At 42.9% G+C, this 17,453-nt stretch overlaps 1 protein-coding gene across 2 annotated transcripts; it reads right to left on the bottom strand.

The window, feature by feature from the left end:
* Positions 1–32: 32 nt before the first annotated feature.
* LOC109925055 (reticulophagy regulator 2-like) lies at positions 33–6,530 on the bottom strand. 2 transcript variants are annotated; one of them, XM_020525033.2, is made up of 3 exons: positions 5,854–6,530; positions 2,871–3,006; positions 33–2,496 (listed from the first exon to the last, which is right to left on the bottom strand). In XM_020525033.2, the coding sequence occupies exons 1-3, from the start codon at positions 5,866–5,868 to the stop codon at positions 1,889–1,891; spliced, it is 759 nt and encodes a 252-aa protein (XP_020380622.2). In that variant the 5' UTR covers positions 5,869–6,530; the 3' UTR covers positions 33–1,888. The 2 variants fall into 2 exon arrangements, with proteins under 2 accessions (XP_020380622.2, XP_048455533.1); XM_048599576.1 differs by having other exon boundaries at positions 5,885–5,908.
* Positions 6,531–17,453: the final 10,923 nt, after the last annotated feature.

Here is a 17,453-nt window from a genome sequence, read left to right as displayed (position 1 = left end):
CAAAAGGAACGATGAGCTCCAATGACCAAAAATTTGGTGTAAGACACAGGCTTTAATGGAGGTAGGCGAGGTAGAAAAAGTGTTAAACTGCATCTCGGCCGTGAGTTTTTCTGGTGGGGTTCCTGCCTAAAACTCAGCCTCTATCAATTAGTCTTGAGCTGGTTTTGCAGACACAACCATACCTCAAGCCCTGCTCCAAAACTGCTTCCCGGTATCAGTCTCTTTGCATTTTGAAATCCATACATTTAAATCTCAACTTCTCTGCTAATCACCAACCACTCGGCTACTTCTGTTAAAACCTCAATCAACACCACCTTCAACAATGTTAAATACATCTTATTTATTAACCAATATTTTTCCAGATTTTTTTCTTTAAGAATTTTGTCACTGACCTTAAACTAACTAACCTGTAAATTCTGCTTATTCCTCTCTCCATTTGAACAAAGAGGATCCATCTGTATGACCCCATTTCTCTGTTCCAATCAGAATGTCCCTTACCTGCTACTCCAGAGATTGTGAACCACTGGTCGCTGATCAAAGGAAGTTTGAGATTTGACTTTGGCTACCTTTCGTAATTGCTGTTAGAATATTAAATACAAATGGCCTGGACTTGCATGTAGAATGTGCAGTGTTAGTCTGTGAATGGTATAAAAGTTTGCAATGTAGTAAACAGAGAGCAGGACAAGAGATTTCTGAAAGATGTGCAGAATGGTGAAATGGGCAGATACATGGCATACATAGTTAATACATTGAGTGTGACGTAATGGAGTTTGGAAACATGGAAACGTAGTAAAATCTAAATGGCTCCATTTTGATAGGGTGTAAGCCAAAAGAGACCTGGGGAAAATACTCGCAAATCTTTAAAAGTGACAGGAAATAAGAAAGTTGAAGAAAATGTATCGGAGATGCAGCTTTGTAAACACGAGTGCTAAACAAATGAATAAGGAAGTCATGATACACCTTTACAGATCATTGGCGAATTTTGCACAATTTTGGGCATTACATCTCAGAATTGTCAATATCTTGAAGACACCTGTAAGCAGTTTCACATTAGCACCTACACTGGGTGAGCTGCATTTTAGAGGCGCCATCTTTCAGATCTGTTCTCATAACTGGATGTAAAAGATCCTACAGTATTCTTCTGAAAATTAGGCGAGGTCTTCCCAGTGTTGTGACCCAATACTCAACCCTTGACCACCATCACTAAAACACAACCCTGGGCACTAGTACATTCCTGATGTGGGATCTTCTTTATAAATTGGTTGCCACATTTCCCACATTACAACAGTGACCACATTTCAGAAGTGCTTCACTGCCTGTAAATGTTCTTTGGTCATCTTCAGACCATAAAAGGTGCTATAGGGGTGCAAGTCTTCTTTTGCACTCTCTGCGCATTGCAGAGATGTCATCACTTTCTTAACCAGGGCAGCTGAGATCAGTTACAACTCCCACTGCCACACTAGATGGGATCAGCAAACACGTGCATATGGGTCAATGCCACATTGAGTTAGATCGGTTCATTCAGCACATGCTGGAGATGCATTCTGGGTCTTTCAGACTGTGTGGTGTTCAGTACCACATCAGGCAAAGCATTAATAAGTTGAAGAAAATCTAGTTAATAATTTTAATGTTCTTAGTACTACGTTAACATTGTTGCTCATGTAATGAAGACGGGCATATGTAGGATTGCCTACCCATTGAACAGGGGCTGTTTGGACCAGGGACTGAGATGCAGCATCACTGTGCACTAAGGAAAAGGGTTCGGCAGATGGCAGTACAACACATATTGAGGGACTAGGTAGGAATTGGGGGAAGTGCAATGCCACACAATAAGGGTCATATCAGGTCTTTCTAAGTAACCCAGTAATCCACAGGCTAGCTGCTGCCACTAGCTCTCCCTTAGCAGCTCAGCTTCTGTGACCTGCGATGTACTCTGTCCTTTATGCACCTGCTGCAGCTGTTCATTTAGACCAAGCTCTGTGTCCATCTGATCCAACTCCCCCTGGTCCAGCACCTCAAAATCATCCACTTCGTCATGAGATTCTACTTCTCTCAGGTCCAATTCCATCGATCCTGCCCGGGAGAGGGCCTGCTGTGATTCGGTAGAAAGGAATTCTGAGCTCTCAGACTGGTTTCCTGTCAGCGGGTTAGAAATCAGGGCGCACAGAGTATTCTGAACCACTGTAGTAATTGCTGACGTTACAATCTCCTCAGTGAAGGCCTCGAGACTCAAGCTTAGAACAGAGGCTTGGCCAGTCTGTGGTGTGTTCATAGTTGTCCCATTCCCATTAAAATGTGTATTTACAAAGTGCAGAGGGGAGCTCAGTGTCTGAATGAAGGATTGAGAGTCCTGAGTGCTACAGGTCTCTGGCGATAGCCCTGTCGAAATCTGAGAGGGGCTTCCATCGCCAGATAAGTCCTCTACCGAGGGAAACTCCGGCAGGTCTTTCGCAAAAGCTTCTTCTGGTTCGCTATGCAGGCTCTGCTGATCCAGATCTGAAATCAAAGGAGGGTAATGACAAAATCTTACTGCACACAAGGTCATTCATCTGTGTGCTGGCTTTCTGAAGGAGCCATACATTAGACCCTCACTCCTCGCTCTTTACAATAGCCTGGAAAACATTTCTCTCCCAAGAATGTGGGATGAAATGAGAAATGTTTTGAAAGACATGAAATGGATTCAGTTGTAACCCTTGCAAGTGATGGGATAGATATGAAGGGGAGGGCATTTACAATATCAATGGGAAGGAGCAAGGGAAAACAATGAATGGGACTGATTTTTCACAGCAGAGGCATGATGGGCTGAACAGCCTCATTCTGTAGTAAGGGATTCTGTGAAGATACAAGCACATTGCAGAGGCTTGATTTACCTTCTGACACATCTGTGAGTTGTGGAGTTGCTCCCCGGGACATCGAGAATCCTCCACTTTCCAGAATGGAAGCCTCTTCATCTGACAGCTCAGAGTCGGTGATTGCCAAAGCCAGAGCAGTTGTCCTGACATCAACCTATGACAGAGAAACTCTCACACTCAGTGCTTCAGTCAAAAACACAGGGGCAGCAGAATGAGTCCCTCCTGTTCCTAGTTTCTATATTTACTCCCCAACTTTGCCTACATTTTGGAAAGTCTAATCTAGATGGAAAATATACAGCAAATGGCAGAACCCTTAAGAGTACTGGTCAGTACTAACCCAGTTCTGAGGAAGGGTCACCGGACCCGAAAAGTTAACTCTGTTTTCTTCTTCACAGATACTGCCAGGCCCGCTGAGCTTTTCCAGCAACTTTGTTTTTGTCCCTTAAGAGTACTGATATGCAGAGGGGTCTGAGTGCACAGGTACACAGGTCATTGAAAGTGGCAACGCAGGTGGAGAAGGTAGTTAACAAGGCATATGGCATGCTTGCCTTCATCAGCTGGGGCATTGAGTTTAAAAATTGGCAGGTAATGTTGCAGCTTTATAGAACCTTAGTTAGGCTACATTTAGAATATTGTGTTCAGTTCTGGTCACCACACTGCCAGAAGGATGTGGTGGCTTTGGAGAGGGTACAAAAAAAGATTTACTAGGATGTTGCCTGGTATAGTGGACATTAGCTCCAAGGAGAGGTTGGAGAAACTTGAGTTGTTCTCACTGGAACGATGGAGGTTGAGGGGGGACCTGATAGAGGTCTACAAGATTATGAAGGGCATGGACAGACTGGACAGTCAGAAGCTTTTTCCCAGGGTGGAAGAGTCAGTTACCAGGGGCCATGGGTTTAAGGTGCGAGGGGCAAGGTTTAAAGGTGATGTACAAGGCAGGTTTTTGACACAGAGGGTGGTGAATGCCTGGAGCTCACTGCCGGGTGGGTAGTGGAAGCAGATACTGTAGTGACTTTTAAAGGGCGCCTTGACAAATATATGAATAGGATGGGAATAGAGGGATACGGTCCCCGGAAGGGTAGTGGGTATTTAGTTGTGACGGGCAGCATGTCGGTACAGGCTTGGAGAGCCGAAGGGCCTGTTTCTGTGCTGTAATTTTCTTTGTTCTTTTTCTTTGTACACCTCTCCCTCCTGACCTCAAACCCTTTCTGCCTACTTCATCCCCACCTCACTCCCAAATACTTTACCCTGACCTCACCACTAAAATTCCCAACCTGATCCCCTCAAACACAAACCTCAACCCTTTCCTGACCTCACTACTCCAAACGTCTTCTCCAACAGAATTAAATGATCCCATAACCAACAGATCAGATCTTAGCTCTGCAGTCCAACTGTGGTGAATGATTAAACAACTCTCTGGAGGAGGAAACTCTACAAATATCCCCACCTTCAATGATGGAAGAACCCCGCACATTAGTGCAAAAAATAAGGTTGAAGCATTCGCAGCAATCTTCAGCTAAAAGTGGCAATCAGAGGATCCATCTCGGCCTCCTCCAGTGGTCCCCAGCACTGCAGATACCAGTCTTCAGTCAATTCAATTCACTCCACATGATATCAAAAAACAGCTGGATGCACCAGATACTGCAAAGACTATGGGCCGTGACAACATTCCAGCAATAATACTAAAGACTTGTGGACAAGAACTTGCCACTTCCCTAACCAAGCTGTTCCAGTACAGTTACAACACTGGTATCTATCTGACAATGTGGAAAATTGCCCAAGTATGTCCTGTGCACAAAAAGCAGGTCAAAACCAATGACCAATTACTTTCTCATCAGCCTACTCTCGATCATCAGTAAAGCGATGGATGGTGTCATCAACAATGCTATTAAGCAGTACCTACTCAGCAATAACCTGCTCAGTGATGCCCAGTTTGTGTTCCATCAGGGACATTCAGCTCCTGACCTCATTACAGCTTGGTTTAAACATGGAAAAAAGAGCTGAATTCCAGAGTAAGATAAGACTGACAGCCCTTGGCATCAAGGGGCTCCAACAAAACTGCAGTATAAACCAATCAGAGGGTAATCTCTCTGCTGGTTAGAGTCATACCTGGCACACAGAAAGGTGGTTGTGGTTGTTGGAGGTCAGTCATCTCAGCTCCAGGACATTTCTGTTCAGGTTCCTCAGGATAGTGTTGGAGGCCCAACCATCTCCAGCTGTTTTTCTTTAATCAATGGCCTCCATTGATCGTAAGGTCAGAAGCGTAAATATTCACCGATGAATACACTCCCTCCAAAACTGTCCATAATTTCAAGGCACCATTTGATTGAATGTGGCAACAAGGAGCCCTGGCATAACTGGTTTCAATGGGAATTGGAGAAACTCTGCTGACTGGAGTCATACCTGGCAAGTAGGAAGATAGCTTTGCTTGTTGGAAGTCGATTATCTCAGCTCAAGACATCTCTGCAGGAGTTCCTCAGGACCCAATTATCCTCAACCGCTTCATCAATGACCTTCCCTCCATCATTAAGTCAGAAGTGGGGATGGTCACTGATGACTGCACAATGTCAGCACCAATCAGGACTCCTCAAATACTGAAGCAGTCCATATCCAAATGCAAGACCTGGACATTGTCCAGACTTGGTCTGATCAGTGGCGTAGGCAACATTTGTGTCATGTATTCACCACATCCAACAGAATCTAACTACATCCCTTTGACATCCAATGTTATTACCATCAGTGAATCACCCACTATCAATGGAAACTAGCATTGATCAGAAAATGAACTGGACTAGCCAATATAAATCCTGGATACAAGAGCAGGTCGGAGGCTGGGAATTCTGTGGTAAGTAACTCACTTCCTGACTACCCAAAAGCCTGTCTGCAATATACAAGGCACTTGTCAGGAGTATGATGGAATATTCTCCAGTTGCCTAGATGAGTGCAGCTTCAACAACAGTGAAAAAGCTAGACACCACCCAACACAAAGCAGTCACTTAACTGGAACCAGATTCATTATCTTTAACACTCACTCCCTTCATCACTGAGATGCATCTACAAGAGGCACTGCTGCAATTCCTTAAAGACCAAGATTCCTTAGACAGCACCTTCCAAACCCATCACCATCACCATCCAGAAGGACAAGGGCTGCAGATACATAGGCACCACCTGCAAGTTCTCCTTCAAGTCACTCACGATTCTGACATGGAAATATATCACCGTTTCTTTGTTGTTGTTGGGATAAAATCCTAAAACTCCCTCCATTGTGGATGTACTTGGTGCACACACAGTGTAGCGGTTAGATTCCAGCTCACCACCACCTGCTTAAGGGCAGTTAGAAATGGGTCTTGTCAGTATTCCCTACATCTCATGAAAGAATATAAAAATATTCTATCTTACACGCATTAGGACTCGGATGCAAGAAACCAAACTTCAAAAAGGAACACCAATTTATACAGCACGAGAAGAGAATTCTAATGGTTGGACTGAGGTTGACTTAAGAGTTGCAATAAGGAACTGTTAACTGTCAATGGCAGTTAGATGATTAAGCTCACAGCAGGCAGGCAGACTCTAATTGATCAGGTTGATGCTATGGCGCTTGCAGCAGAAATTGGCAGTCTCCATAACCCTTTCTCACGGAAGGTGCTATGTGGGCAAAGACTACTTTAACTGCACTGAATAGGGTCCTGTGTGTGAATATAGTAGCTTCAGGCAAGCCTGCCTGACATTCTTAAATTCGGTTCTGGTGAAATTCTTATCACAGTCCAGATTATTTAAAGTACATCTAATGCTGTACACTATGTTCTGAATTAACACACGATAAACGTTTTCAAGTGGGAGGTGGTAGTGTAGTGGTAATGTCACTCAACTAGTAATTCAGAATCCCAGGCTAACATATGGAGACATGGATTTGAGTCCCACCATGGCAGATGGTGAAACTTGAATTCAATAAAAAATGGAATTAAAAGCTTGTCTAATCACAATCATGTTGATGGCTATAAAAACCCATCTGATTCACTAACTTCCATTGAGGGGAGCGAAATCTGCAGTCCTTATCTGGTCTAGTAATATGGTAAACTCTTAACTGCTCTCTGAAATGGCCAATATCAAGCCACTCAGGTCAAGGGGCAATTAGGAATGGACAATAAAGCTGGCTTTGCCAGTGCCACTATATCCCATGCAAAAATAATAAAAAAAAGCATCCTCACCCCATTCAAGCAGGAGCAGATCCCAGTGCATCACTGGCTCCTATTAACTACAAATGCACCTATATCTCGCTTCTGTTGTTGCTCAGATCCTGTCTCATTCTGGAGACAGTCTAGTGTGAGCAGAGTTTGGGAGTAACTGGCTGATGGACGTTACAGCCTTGATTTGATTTGATTTATTATGGTCACTTACTGAGTTACAGTGAAAAGTATAGTTTTGCGTGCTATCCAGACGTTACATAAGAATGCAGAAACAGAACTTCTGTATAGTGTTACATACGCCAGGTAGTTGGAAAATCTCAACATGCAATCAGACCAGCTCCTTTGATACCTATAGCAGTTTCTGAAGAGTGTTAGCGGATTGTGTATGATCACTACCAAAAATGAAAGCAGGATATCAGGATATCCTTACAATTATGAACATGACAACCCAATTCCCAGAAGCTATTACTTAAATGACCATTACAGCTGGAGTTAAGGTGGAGAAGTCTTTTTTTAAACTAGTTATGAACTACCAATTGAGTTGTAGTCTGATCTGGGTTCTAACTTTAGGTCTAATGTTTTTGAGGAAATCATTATCAGTTCAGTACAAAACAATTTACGTCAAGTACGTATCATCCTTCAACAAAGGGAACTTTGGAGAGATCCCATCAGACTCTCAAAATAATGAATAAGGCAAACTGTCACAAATGTCCACAGGACTGTGATAAAGGAATAGATTTCTTATTATTTGCCATCAGCTATTACCCAAATTAATCTGAGCAAGTTTTGAGGAAGGGTCACCAGAACCGAAATGTTAACTCTGATTTTTTTCTTCATAGATGCTGCCAGACCTGCTGAGCTTTTCCAGCAACTTCTGTTTTTGTTCCTGATATCAAGCACCTGCAGTTCTTTTGGTTTTTTTTTACCCAAATTAATCTACTGGGTTTAGCCCATTTAAACTGATCTAGAGCATAAGAGCATATGAAAGTTTCACATGTGAAATGTAAAAAACGGGCAGACAAACATTCAGCAATGAGTGTGTTCTAAGTAGGAGGTAAAGTATTGGTATAGTTGTCTTTACAAGGTGAACCTTTGAAAGCGAATTTCAGTGGTCCACTTTTTTTATTTATTCATTTGTGGGATGTGGGCATCACTGGCTGGGCCCAGCATTTATTGCCCGTCTTTACTTGCCCTTGAGAAGGTGGTGGTGAGCTGCCTTCTTGAACTGCTGCAGTCCTCCTGCTGTAAGTTGACCCACAATGTCCTGAGGGAGGGAATTCCAGGATTTTGATCCAGCAACAATGAAGGAACGGCAATATATTTCCAAGTCAAGATGTAGAGTGGCTTAGAGGTAACTTGTAGTCAGTGGTGTTCTCATGTATTGGCTGCCCTTGTCCTTCTTGATGGAAGTGATCGTGGGTTTGGAAGGTGCTGTCTGAGGATCTTTGGTGAATTTCTGCATGAAGTAGTTCAGAGAGTTAGTGAAGTGACTTATCTGATAAATACTCCTGATAGTCGTAAGAAGATTGGTTTTGTCACAAACATGCTGAAAAGGTATAATTGCAGGGAGAGAGGACAAGGAGGACTAAGTCAGTCTGGAGCTAACGGTGGTGAAGAGGTAATAAGATTAAGTGGAAGAAGAGGCAGACAGATCTCAAAATGAATAAATTCTATTAGCCAACACAGAAATGTTACGGCAATTATCTGCTGTGTTCCACAGTTAGGGAAAGGACAAGACAAATTTTTAGAATTCACTCATGGCATGTGCACATCACAGTCTGGGCCAGTATTGCCCATCCTTAAGATGGCCATTGAGAAGGTGGCGGTCAGCTGCCTTCTCGAACCACTGCTATCCATAATGTGTCAGGACACCCACAACGCTCTTCAGGATGGAGTTCTAGGATCCGACCCAGCGGCACCGAAAGAACGATGACATATTTCCAAGTTTGGATGCCGAGTGCCTTGGAGGGAAACCTGCAAGTGGTGGTGTTCTCATTTGTTTGCTGCCCGTGTCCTTCTAGATGGCAGTGGTCATAGATTTGAAAGATGCTGTATAAGGATCTTTGGTGAATTTCTGCAGTGCATCTTGTAGATAGTACACACTACTGCTATTGAGCGTTGATGGTGGAGGGAGTGGATGCTCGTGGATGTAGTGCCAATCGAGCAGGCTACTTCGTCCTGGATGATATCAAGCTTTTTGCGCATTGTTGGAACTGCACCCATCAGGCAACTGGGGAGTATTCCATCACATGCCTCACTTCCCCACTTACATTCCACCTACCACTTCTTTGCCCACTTTCCCAGCCTGTTCAAGTTCTTCTGCAGCCTCCCTACTTCCTCAACACTACCTGTCTCGTCACCTATTGTTGTGTCATCTGCAAAGTTAGCAGCAAAGCTCTCGGTTCTTTCATCCAGATCGTTAATGTGTAACGTAATAATAGTTGTGGTCTAAACACTGACCACTGAGGAACTTCACTCGTCATCAGCTGCCATCCCTTTGGTAGGAAGAATAGAGGCTTTTGGCACTTGGTAGGAAGAATAGAGGCGTAGACTATTTTCTAAATGGGAAACAGGTTTGGAAATCTGAAGCAGAATCCTAGTTCAGAATTTTAACATTAACACAAAGGTTCAATTAACAGTTAGGAAGGGAAATGTGGGGGAAGCAATGGCCTAGTGGTATTATCACTAGACTACTAACCCAGACACCCGGGTAATCTGGAGATCTGGGTTCAAATCCTGCCACAATAGATGGTGGAATTTGAATCCAATGAAGAAAAATCTGAAATTAAGACTCTGATGATGACGAATATGTTATTAATGTTGGAAAATGCCAGCTGGTTCAGTAATGACGTTTAGGGAAGCAAGCTGTCATCCTTACCTGGTCTGGCCTATATGTGACTCCAGACCCACAGCAATATGACTGACTCTTAAACTGCCTTCTGGGCAAGGAATGCCAGCCGAGCCAGCAATGCCCTCATTGTGCGAATAAATAAAAGAAAATGCAATGTTTGTAATCATTTCAAGAGCGCTAGAATACAAGAGCAGGGATGCATTTCTAAGACTAATCAGACTGCATTTGGAATATTGACAGCACTTTACGTTCCCGTATCAAAGGATGGATGTGCTGGCATTTGAGTGGTTGCAGAGGAGGTTGACAAGAATGATCCTGGGAATGAAGAATTTATCAATATGAGGAGCAGTTGAGTGCCTTTAAGACAGAGATAGATAGATTCTTGATTTGTAAAGGGTTTAAAGGTTATGGAGGGAAGGCAGGAGAAAGGGGTTGAGAAATCTATCAGCTATGATTGCATGGTGGAATGGACATGATTGGCCAAATTGCCAAGTCTGCACCTATGGTCTTTTCCTTCTTATCCAGTTCTGAATACTCTGGGATATTCAGGGTTCTCTGGGCTTGTTGCTCCTTAATTTGAAAAAGTTGGGTCTTCACTTTTGCTGATTCCATTCTGAATGCTTCCCATGGTTCTGCTTTGGATTTACCCTCAACTAGCTGTTCCCAGTCTATTTTGGCCAGATCCTGTGTTATTTCAATAAAATATGCCTCTCCCCAATCCAAAACCCTTTTCTGCAGCTCATACTTTTCCTTTTCCATAATAAACTTAAAATGTACACTGTTGTTATCGCTATCACTAAAATACCCTTCCAATTCAAGTCGTCATAGTCTCACCAGACCATAGGGCTGCTCTCGTTACAGAGAGACGACTGGTGGTGATTTAAACTGAGATTGTAAATGGTATGGATAGAGTGGAAAGTATGAGGCTTTTTCCCAGGGTGGAGGAGCAAATTACTAGGGGACACAGGTTCAAGGTGTGATGGGGGGGCGGGGGAGGAGAGAGGGAGAGAGAGAGAGTTTAAAAGAGACGTGAGGGGCAAGTTTTTCACACTAAAGGTGATGAGCAAGTGGAACACATTGCCAGAGGAGGTGGTGGAAGCAGACACAATAGCAGCATTCAGGAAGCACCTGGACGAATACATGAATACGAAGGAAACAGAGGGATATGGATCCTATAAGTGAAGACAGTTTTAGTATGGAAAGGCAAAATGGGTCAGCACAGGCTTGGAGGGCTGAAGGGCCTATTCCTGTGCTGTAATGTTCTGAGAGTCTAATAATGACCATGAAACCATTATCAGTTGTTGGAAAAACCCATCTGGTTCACTAACGTTCTTTAGAAAAGAACACAGCTGTACTTACCTAGACTGGACTGCATAGTACCAGATTCTAAAGGCAACACATTAACACTTTCACTCCCACACTTATCAAACTGCCATGGTCCACTCACCTACTTAGAAAGTATGAAGTAATTTGTGGAAATATATGTCTATGCATCTGGATGTACTACGTTATCCAGACATGATGTAGTGGAAGGTGATTGCCTGGTGTTGCTAGACTATTAATCCAGAGATTCAAATCTCTCCATGGCAGATAGTGGGATTTGAAATTCAATAAAAAAAAACATGGAATTAATAGTCTAATGGTGACTATGAAACCATCGTCAATTGTGGGAAATACCCATCAAATGATTAATAGGGTTTAAATCCAAAGGGTAGACATTTAAGTCTCCTTTAGGGTTGTGGACAGTAAAAACAATTTCTCCTAGTGGGTGGGGCTACTGTAACTGGGATAGTTAATTGAGAGGGTGAAATGGTTTAAGCCTGCTAAAGCCACCACAATCAGCTGGTTGTATAGATGGGGAACAAGAACAAAGCAGGAGTGATAGTGATAAGGGATTCATTAGTTTGGATCACAGACAGCTGTTTCAATGGCCACAGACATAACTGTAAATGGTGTGTTGCCTCCCTGGTTCACTAATGTCCTTTAAGGAAGGAAATTTCTTTCCTTATCTGGTCTAGCCTAATGTGACTCCAGACCTGAAGCAAAGTGGCTGGCTCTTAATTATGAATAGGCATAAACGCTGGCCTAGCCAGTGATGCCCACATCATTTAAATGACTAAAAAATGAGTCAGGACAGCTGAAACAGCATCCTTTTGGGTCACAGAAACTACTGTATCTAATCCATAGTGTAACATTAGCAGTGCTTCATTCTCTTCTAAATCTGATCTATTCAGGGGTACTGGTAAGTGACATTCACATCAAGGGATTAGGAGATAACCACTTTTCTCATGCCAAATGGATTATAACGATTTTGAGTTCTGCCTTTTGGGTTATAGATGCCCCAACTACATTCCAGAGACTTATGAGTCAAGTTGTAGCTAAAGTATGTACAATTTGTAAATTGTATAATTTACTTCGACCATGGTGTAATATATATGAACGGATGGGCAGAGCACGTAAGATAATTAGAAGACCTATTTATTAACTGAAGTTAGCTGTCTTAGTAATAAATTCAGCCAAAATTGAATTCACAAAAGAAAGGGTAACTCACACAGGGCATGTTGTAGGATACAAGCAAGTATCCTACAACAACTGCAAAGGGGAAGGCTCTAATAGTATTTTCTGTTCCTAAACCTGAACAGGAAATTATGACAATTTTTGAAAAAATCAGGGGTGGCCAACATTGGTTCAACTATTTCCAAATCTTTTAAAATGGCGATTGATGCTAATGAGTTGGGGGTAGATGATGACAAGGTGAAGAGCTGGGAAGAATGAAGCCAGTGGGATACTTTCTAATAAACTAAGCCAATAAAGTAGTCTACTTTAATTTGGGAGATTTTGGGATTACTATTTGGTCTTCAAAGCATTGAAGTCTGTGTCTGTTCAGACAGCAAAAATACAGCAAATCCACAGTCAATAATCTGCTGGTGCCAGACTATTAATCCAAAGACTCAGGTAACGCTCTTGGGAGCTGGTTCGAATCCTGCCACAGCAGATGGAGGTATTTGAATTCAATAATAATTTTTTTAAAAATGTCTGTAACAATTGACGACCATGAATCTATTGTTGATTGTTGAAAAAAAACCAAATAACTAATGCTGTTTAGGGAAGGAAACTGCCATTCTTACCAAGTCTGGCCTACATGTGACTCTGGACCCACAGCAACGTGGTTGACTTTTAAACTGTCCTCTGGGCAATTAGGCGTAGGCAATAAATGCTGGCCTAGACAGCATTAAAATCAATTGTAAATAGTTGAGGTCCCAGCACTGATCCTTTTGCACACCACTCATTACATTTTACAAATCTGAAAAAGACCTATTTACACTTACAGAGATAGCAAGAACTGCAGATGCTGGAGTCAGAGATAACAGTGTGGAGCTGGAGGAACACAGCAGGCCAGGCAGCATTACAGGAGCAGGAAAGTTGACATTTCGGGTCTATGTTCCTCCAGCTCCACACCATGTTATCCCATTTACACTTACTATCTGTTTCCTGTTATATTCTTTATAATCTTTCAGTTTTTCTTAGACCTTTAATTTATTCAAAAATTTTACATTTGGGACATCTGCAGCCACATTTTCCAGGAATATGAATAAGTTTTATGTTCCATCAAAATAGTCTCATTTCAAATTTTAAACTTTTCAAGTAATTTTTTTTTATTCACCCATGTGGGCATTATGATCTTTACTCACGGGAAAGGTCTCAGAGGATTGGAGAATAGCCAATGTCGTTCTTTCATTTAAGGGCAACAAGGATAATCTGGGAAATTACAGGTGGTGAGCCTTACGTCAGTGACAGGGAAATTATTGGAGAAGATTCTTAGGGATAGGATTCGCTCACGTTTGAAAAGTATGGACTTATTAGCAATAGGCAGCACAGCTTTGTGCAGGGAAGGTCACGTCTCACAAACATGATTGAGTATTTTTGAAGACGTGACAAAGGTGATTGATGACATGGTGGTGAATGATGTTTAACAAGGTCCGTCATAGAGTCATACAGCTTGGAAACAGACCCTTCGGTCTAATGAATCCATGCTGACCATAATCCCAAACTAAACTAGTCCCACTTGCCTGCGCTTGTCCCATATCCTTCCAAACTTTGCTTATTCACGTACTTATCTAAATGTCTTTTAAATACTAACTGTACGCGCATACACTACTTCCTCTGGAAGTTGATTCTACACACCAACCCATACACTGTGTAAGAAAAGTTGCCTCATTTTTTAAAAAATCTTTCTAATCTCACCTTAAAAATATGCCTCCTGGTCTTGAAATCCTCCAGCCTAGGGAAAATACATCTGCTATTCACCTTTTTATATCCTTTGTGATTTTATAAATGTCTAAGGTCACCCCTCAACCCCCTAAGCTCCAGTGAGTAAAGTCCCAGTCTATCCAGCCTCTCCTCGTAACTCAAACCCTCCATTCCTAGAAACATCCTAGTAAATCCTAGATAACAAGGTGTAGAGCTGGATGAACACAGCAGGCCGAGCAGGAAGGCTTCCTGCTCCTCTGATGCAGCTTGGCCTGCTGTGTTCATCCAGCTCTACACCTTGTTATCTAGGATTCTCCAGCATCTGCAGTTCCTACTATCTCTAGTAAATCCTAGTCCTGGCAGCACGGTGGCTCAGTGGTTAGCACTGCTGCATCACAGCGCCAGAGGCCCGGGTTCAATTCCACCCTCGGGCGACTGTCTGTGTGGAGTCTGCACATTCTCCCCGTGTCTGCATGGGTTTCCTCCGGGTGCTCCGGTTTCCTCCCACATTCCAAAGATGTGCAGGTTAGGTGGATTGGCCATGCTAAATAGCCTGTAGTGTTCAGGAATGTTTAGGCTAGTTGGGTTAGACATGGGAAATGTAGGGAATGGGTCTGGGTGGGATGCTCTTCGGAGGGGCGGTGTGGACCTATTGGGCCGAATGGCCTGTTTCCACACTGTACAGGTTCTATGTTCTATTCTAAATCTTTTCTAAACCCTCTCCAACTTAATAATATCTTTCCTCTAACAGGATGACCAGAACTATACACAGTACTCCAGAAAAGGCCCCACCAATGACCTGTACAACCTCCTTATGATGTTCCAACTCCCATACTTAAAGGTCTGAGCAATGAAGGCAAGTGTACTAAACGCCTTCTTAACCTCCTGTCTACATGGCAGGCTGATACAGAAGGTGAAGTCACATGGGATGTGGGTTGAGGTGGTAAGATGGACACAAAACAGGCCTAGTCGCAGAAATCATGGATTAGTGTGGACACACACACACACACACACAATACAAGAACGTATGTGGTATGATAATTAAGTTTGCAGCTGACACAAAGATAGAGGATAGAGAGGAGGGTTGCCAGAGGATACAATCGGATATAGACAGGCTGGAGAAATGACAGATGGAATTTAATCCAAACAAATGTGATCTCAATGTAGAAAGGAATATACAATAAATGGCAGAATCCTTTGAAGCATTAACATACAGAGGGATCTAGATATATAGGATATATTCTTGGCAGTGTGGAGGAACAGAGGCATCTCGGGGTCCATGTCCACAGATCCCTCAAAAGTTGCTATCCAAGTTGATAGGGTTGTAAAGAAGGCGTATGGTGTGTTGGCTTTCATTGGCAGGGGAATTGAGTTTAAAAGCCGCGAGGTTATGCTGCAGCTCTATAAAACCCTGGTTAGACCACACTTGGAATATTGTGTTCAGTTCTGGTCACCTCATTATAGGAAAGATGTGGAAGCTTTAGAGAGGGTGCAGAGGAGATTTACCAGGATGCTGCCTGGACTGGAGGGCAGGTCTTATGAGGAAAGGTTGAGGGAGCTAGGGCTTTTTTAATTGAAGCGAAGAAGAATGAGGGGTGACTTGATAGAGGTGTACAAAATGATGAGAGGCATAGATAGAGTGGGTAGTCAGAGACTTTTTTCCCAGGGCGGAAATCACTATTACAAGGGGGGCATAATTTTAAGGTGATTGGAGGAAGGTATAGGGGAGGTGTCAGAGGTAGGTTCTTTATACAGAGTGGTAAGCATGTGAAATGCGCTGCCGGCAGTGGTAGTGGAGTCAGATACTTTGGAGACTTTTAAGCGACTCCTGGATAGGCACATGGATGATAGTATAATGTAGGGTATGCAGGGTAGTTTGATTTTAGTAGAATAATAGGTCAGCACAACATCATGGGCCGAAGGGCCTGTACTGTCCTGTGCTGTACTGTTCTATGTTCTAGGTCCACAGTTCACTGAAAGTGCAACATAAGTGGATAAGGTGGTCAAGGAGGCAAAGGGTACGCTTGCCTTCATAGGGTATAAAAATTGGCAAGTCGCAGTGCAGCTGTACAGAACTCCAGTTCGGCCACATTTGGAATGTGTACAGTTCTGGTCACCACACAAGAATGAGGCGGCTTTGGAAAGTGTACAGAAACGGTTTACCCCAGGGTGTTGCCTGATTTGGAGGATATTAGCTATGAGGAGAGATTGGAAAAACTTGGTTTGTTTTCAGTTGAATGTCAAACGTATGGGGTGACCAGATAGTAGTTTTTAAAATTATGAAAGGCATGGATAGACTGGCTAGTGGCAGTCTTTTTCCCAGGATAGAAATGGCAAATATAGGGGTTACGTTTAACGTAAAAGGTGGTAAGTTTAAAGGAGATTTGAGAAGCAAGTTTTCCAAGGGGTGGCAAGTGCTTATAATGCACTGCCAGAGGAGGTGGAGGAGGTGGATACAATAGCAATGCTTAAGAGGCACCTTGACAGATACATGAATAGACAGGGAATAGAGGGATACGGACTGTGTAGCAGGAAAAGATTTTTGGTCTAGAAAGGTGTCATGTATCAGCGGAGTCTTGGTGGGCCGAAGGACCTGATCCTGACTGTTCGTTGACACAATGAAGGGACAGAGGTACAGTTGCCAAATTTACTGATGACACAAAGATAGGTTAAAAAAAAGTAACTTGTCAAGAGGACACAGTGAGGCTACAAAATGATACAGGCAGCTTAAGTGAGTTGGCAAAATGTGGCAAATATATAATATTGGGTATAATATGGGAAAATGTGAAACATCTGTTTTGGCAGAAAGAATAAAAAACAATGTCGAATTGGTGAGAGACTACACAGTGATCTGGGTATTCTCACTCATAAATCGCAAAAGGCTAATTTTCAAGTATGACAAGCAATCAGGAAAACTAGTAGAATAATTTACCACAAGAAAACAATACAAAAGTAGGGAGGTTATATCTCAGTTACACAAGATTCCAGTAAGAATATAGAAAATATATGAGCAGTAGGCCATTTGGCTCTTCAAGTCTGCTCCACCTTCAATACGATCGTGGCTGATCATCCAACTCAGTACCCTGTTCCTGCTTTCTCCCTGGGATCAGTCTAGCTGCAAGATCCGTATCCAACCTGTTTTTGAAAACACTGAATTTCTGTCACAGAGAATTCCACAAGCTCACTACTCTCGGTAAAGAAAATTCTCATCTCAGTCCTAAATGCCCTATTCCGGTCCTGGACTACCTAGTCACTGGGAACATCCTGCAGGGCTGGATGAACACAGCAGGCCAAGCAGCATCATAGGAGCAG

This window comes from Rhincodon typus, chromosome 7 (genome assembly GCF_021869965.1).
Source record: "Rhincodon typus isolate 14 chromosome 7, sRhiTyp1.1, whole genome shotgun sequence".
NCBI classification, from domain to species: Eukaryota; Metazoa; Chordata; class Chondrichthyes; order Orectolobiformes; family Rhincodontidae; genus Rhincodon; species Rhincodon typus.
The sequence above is the reverse complement of the archived record's forward strand: the minus strand, read 5'-3'. Positions and strand labels throughout refer to the sequence as shown.

Bases quoted from the DNA above. Each gene is read 5' to 3' on its own strand.
- LOC109925055 (XM_020525033.2), bottom strand. The intron at 2,497-2,870 runs GTAAATCAAGCC...CTTTGATTTCAG, and splicing joins ACTCACAGATGTGTCAGAAG to ATCTGGATCAGCAGAGCCTG.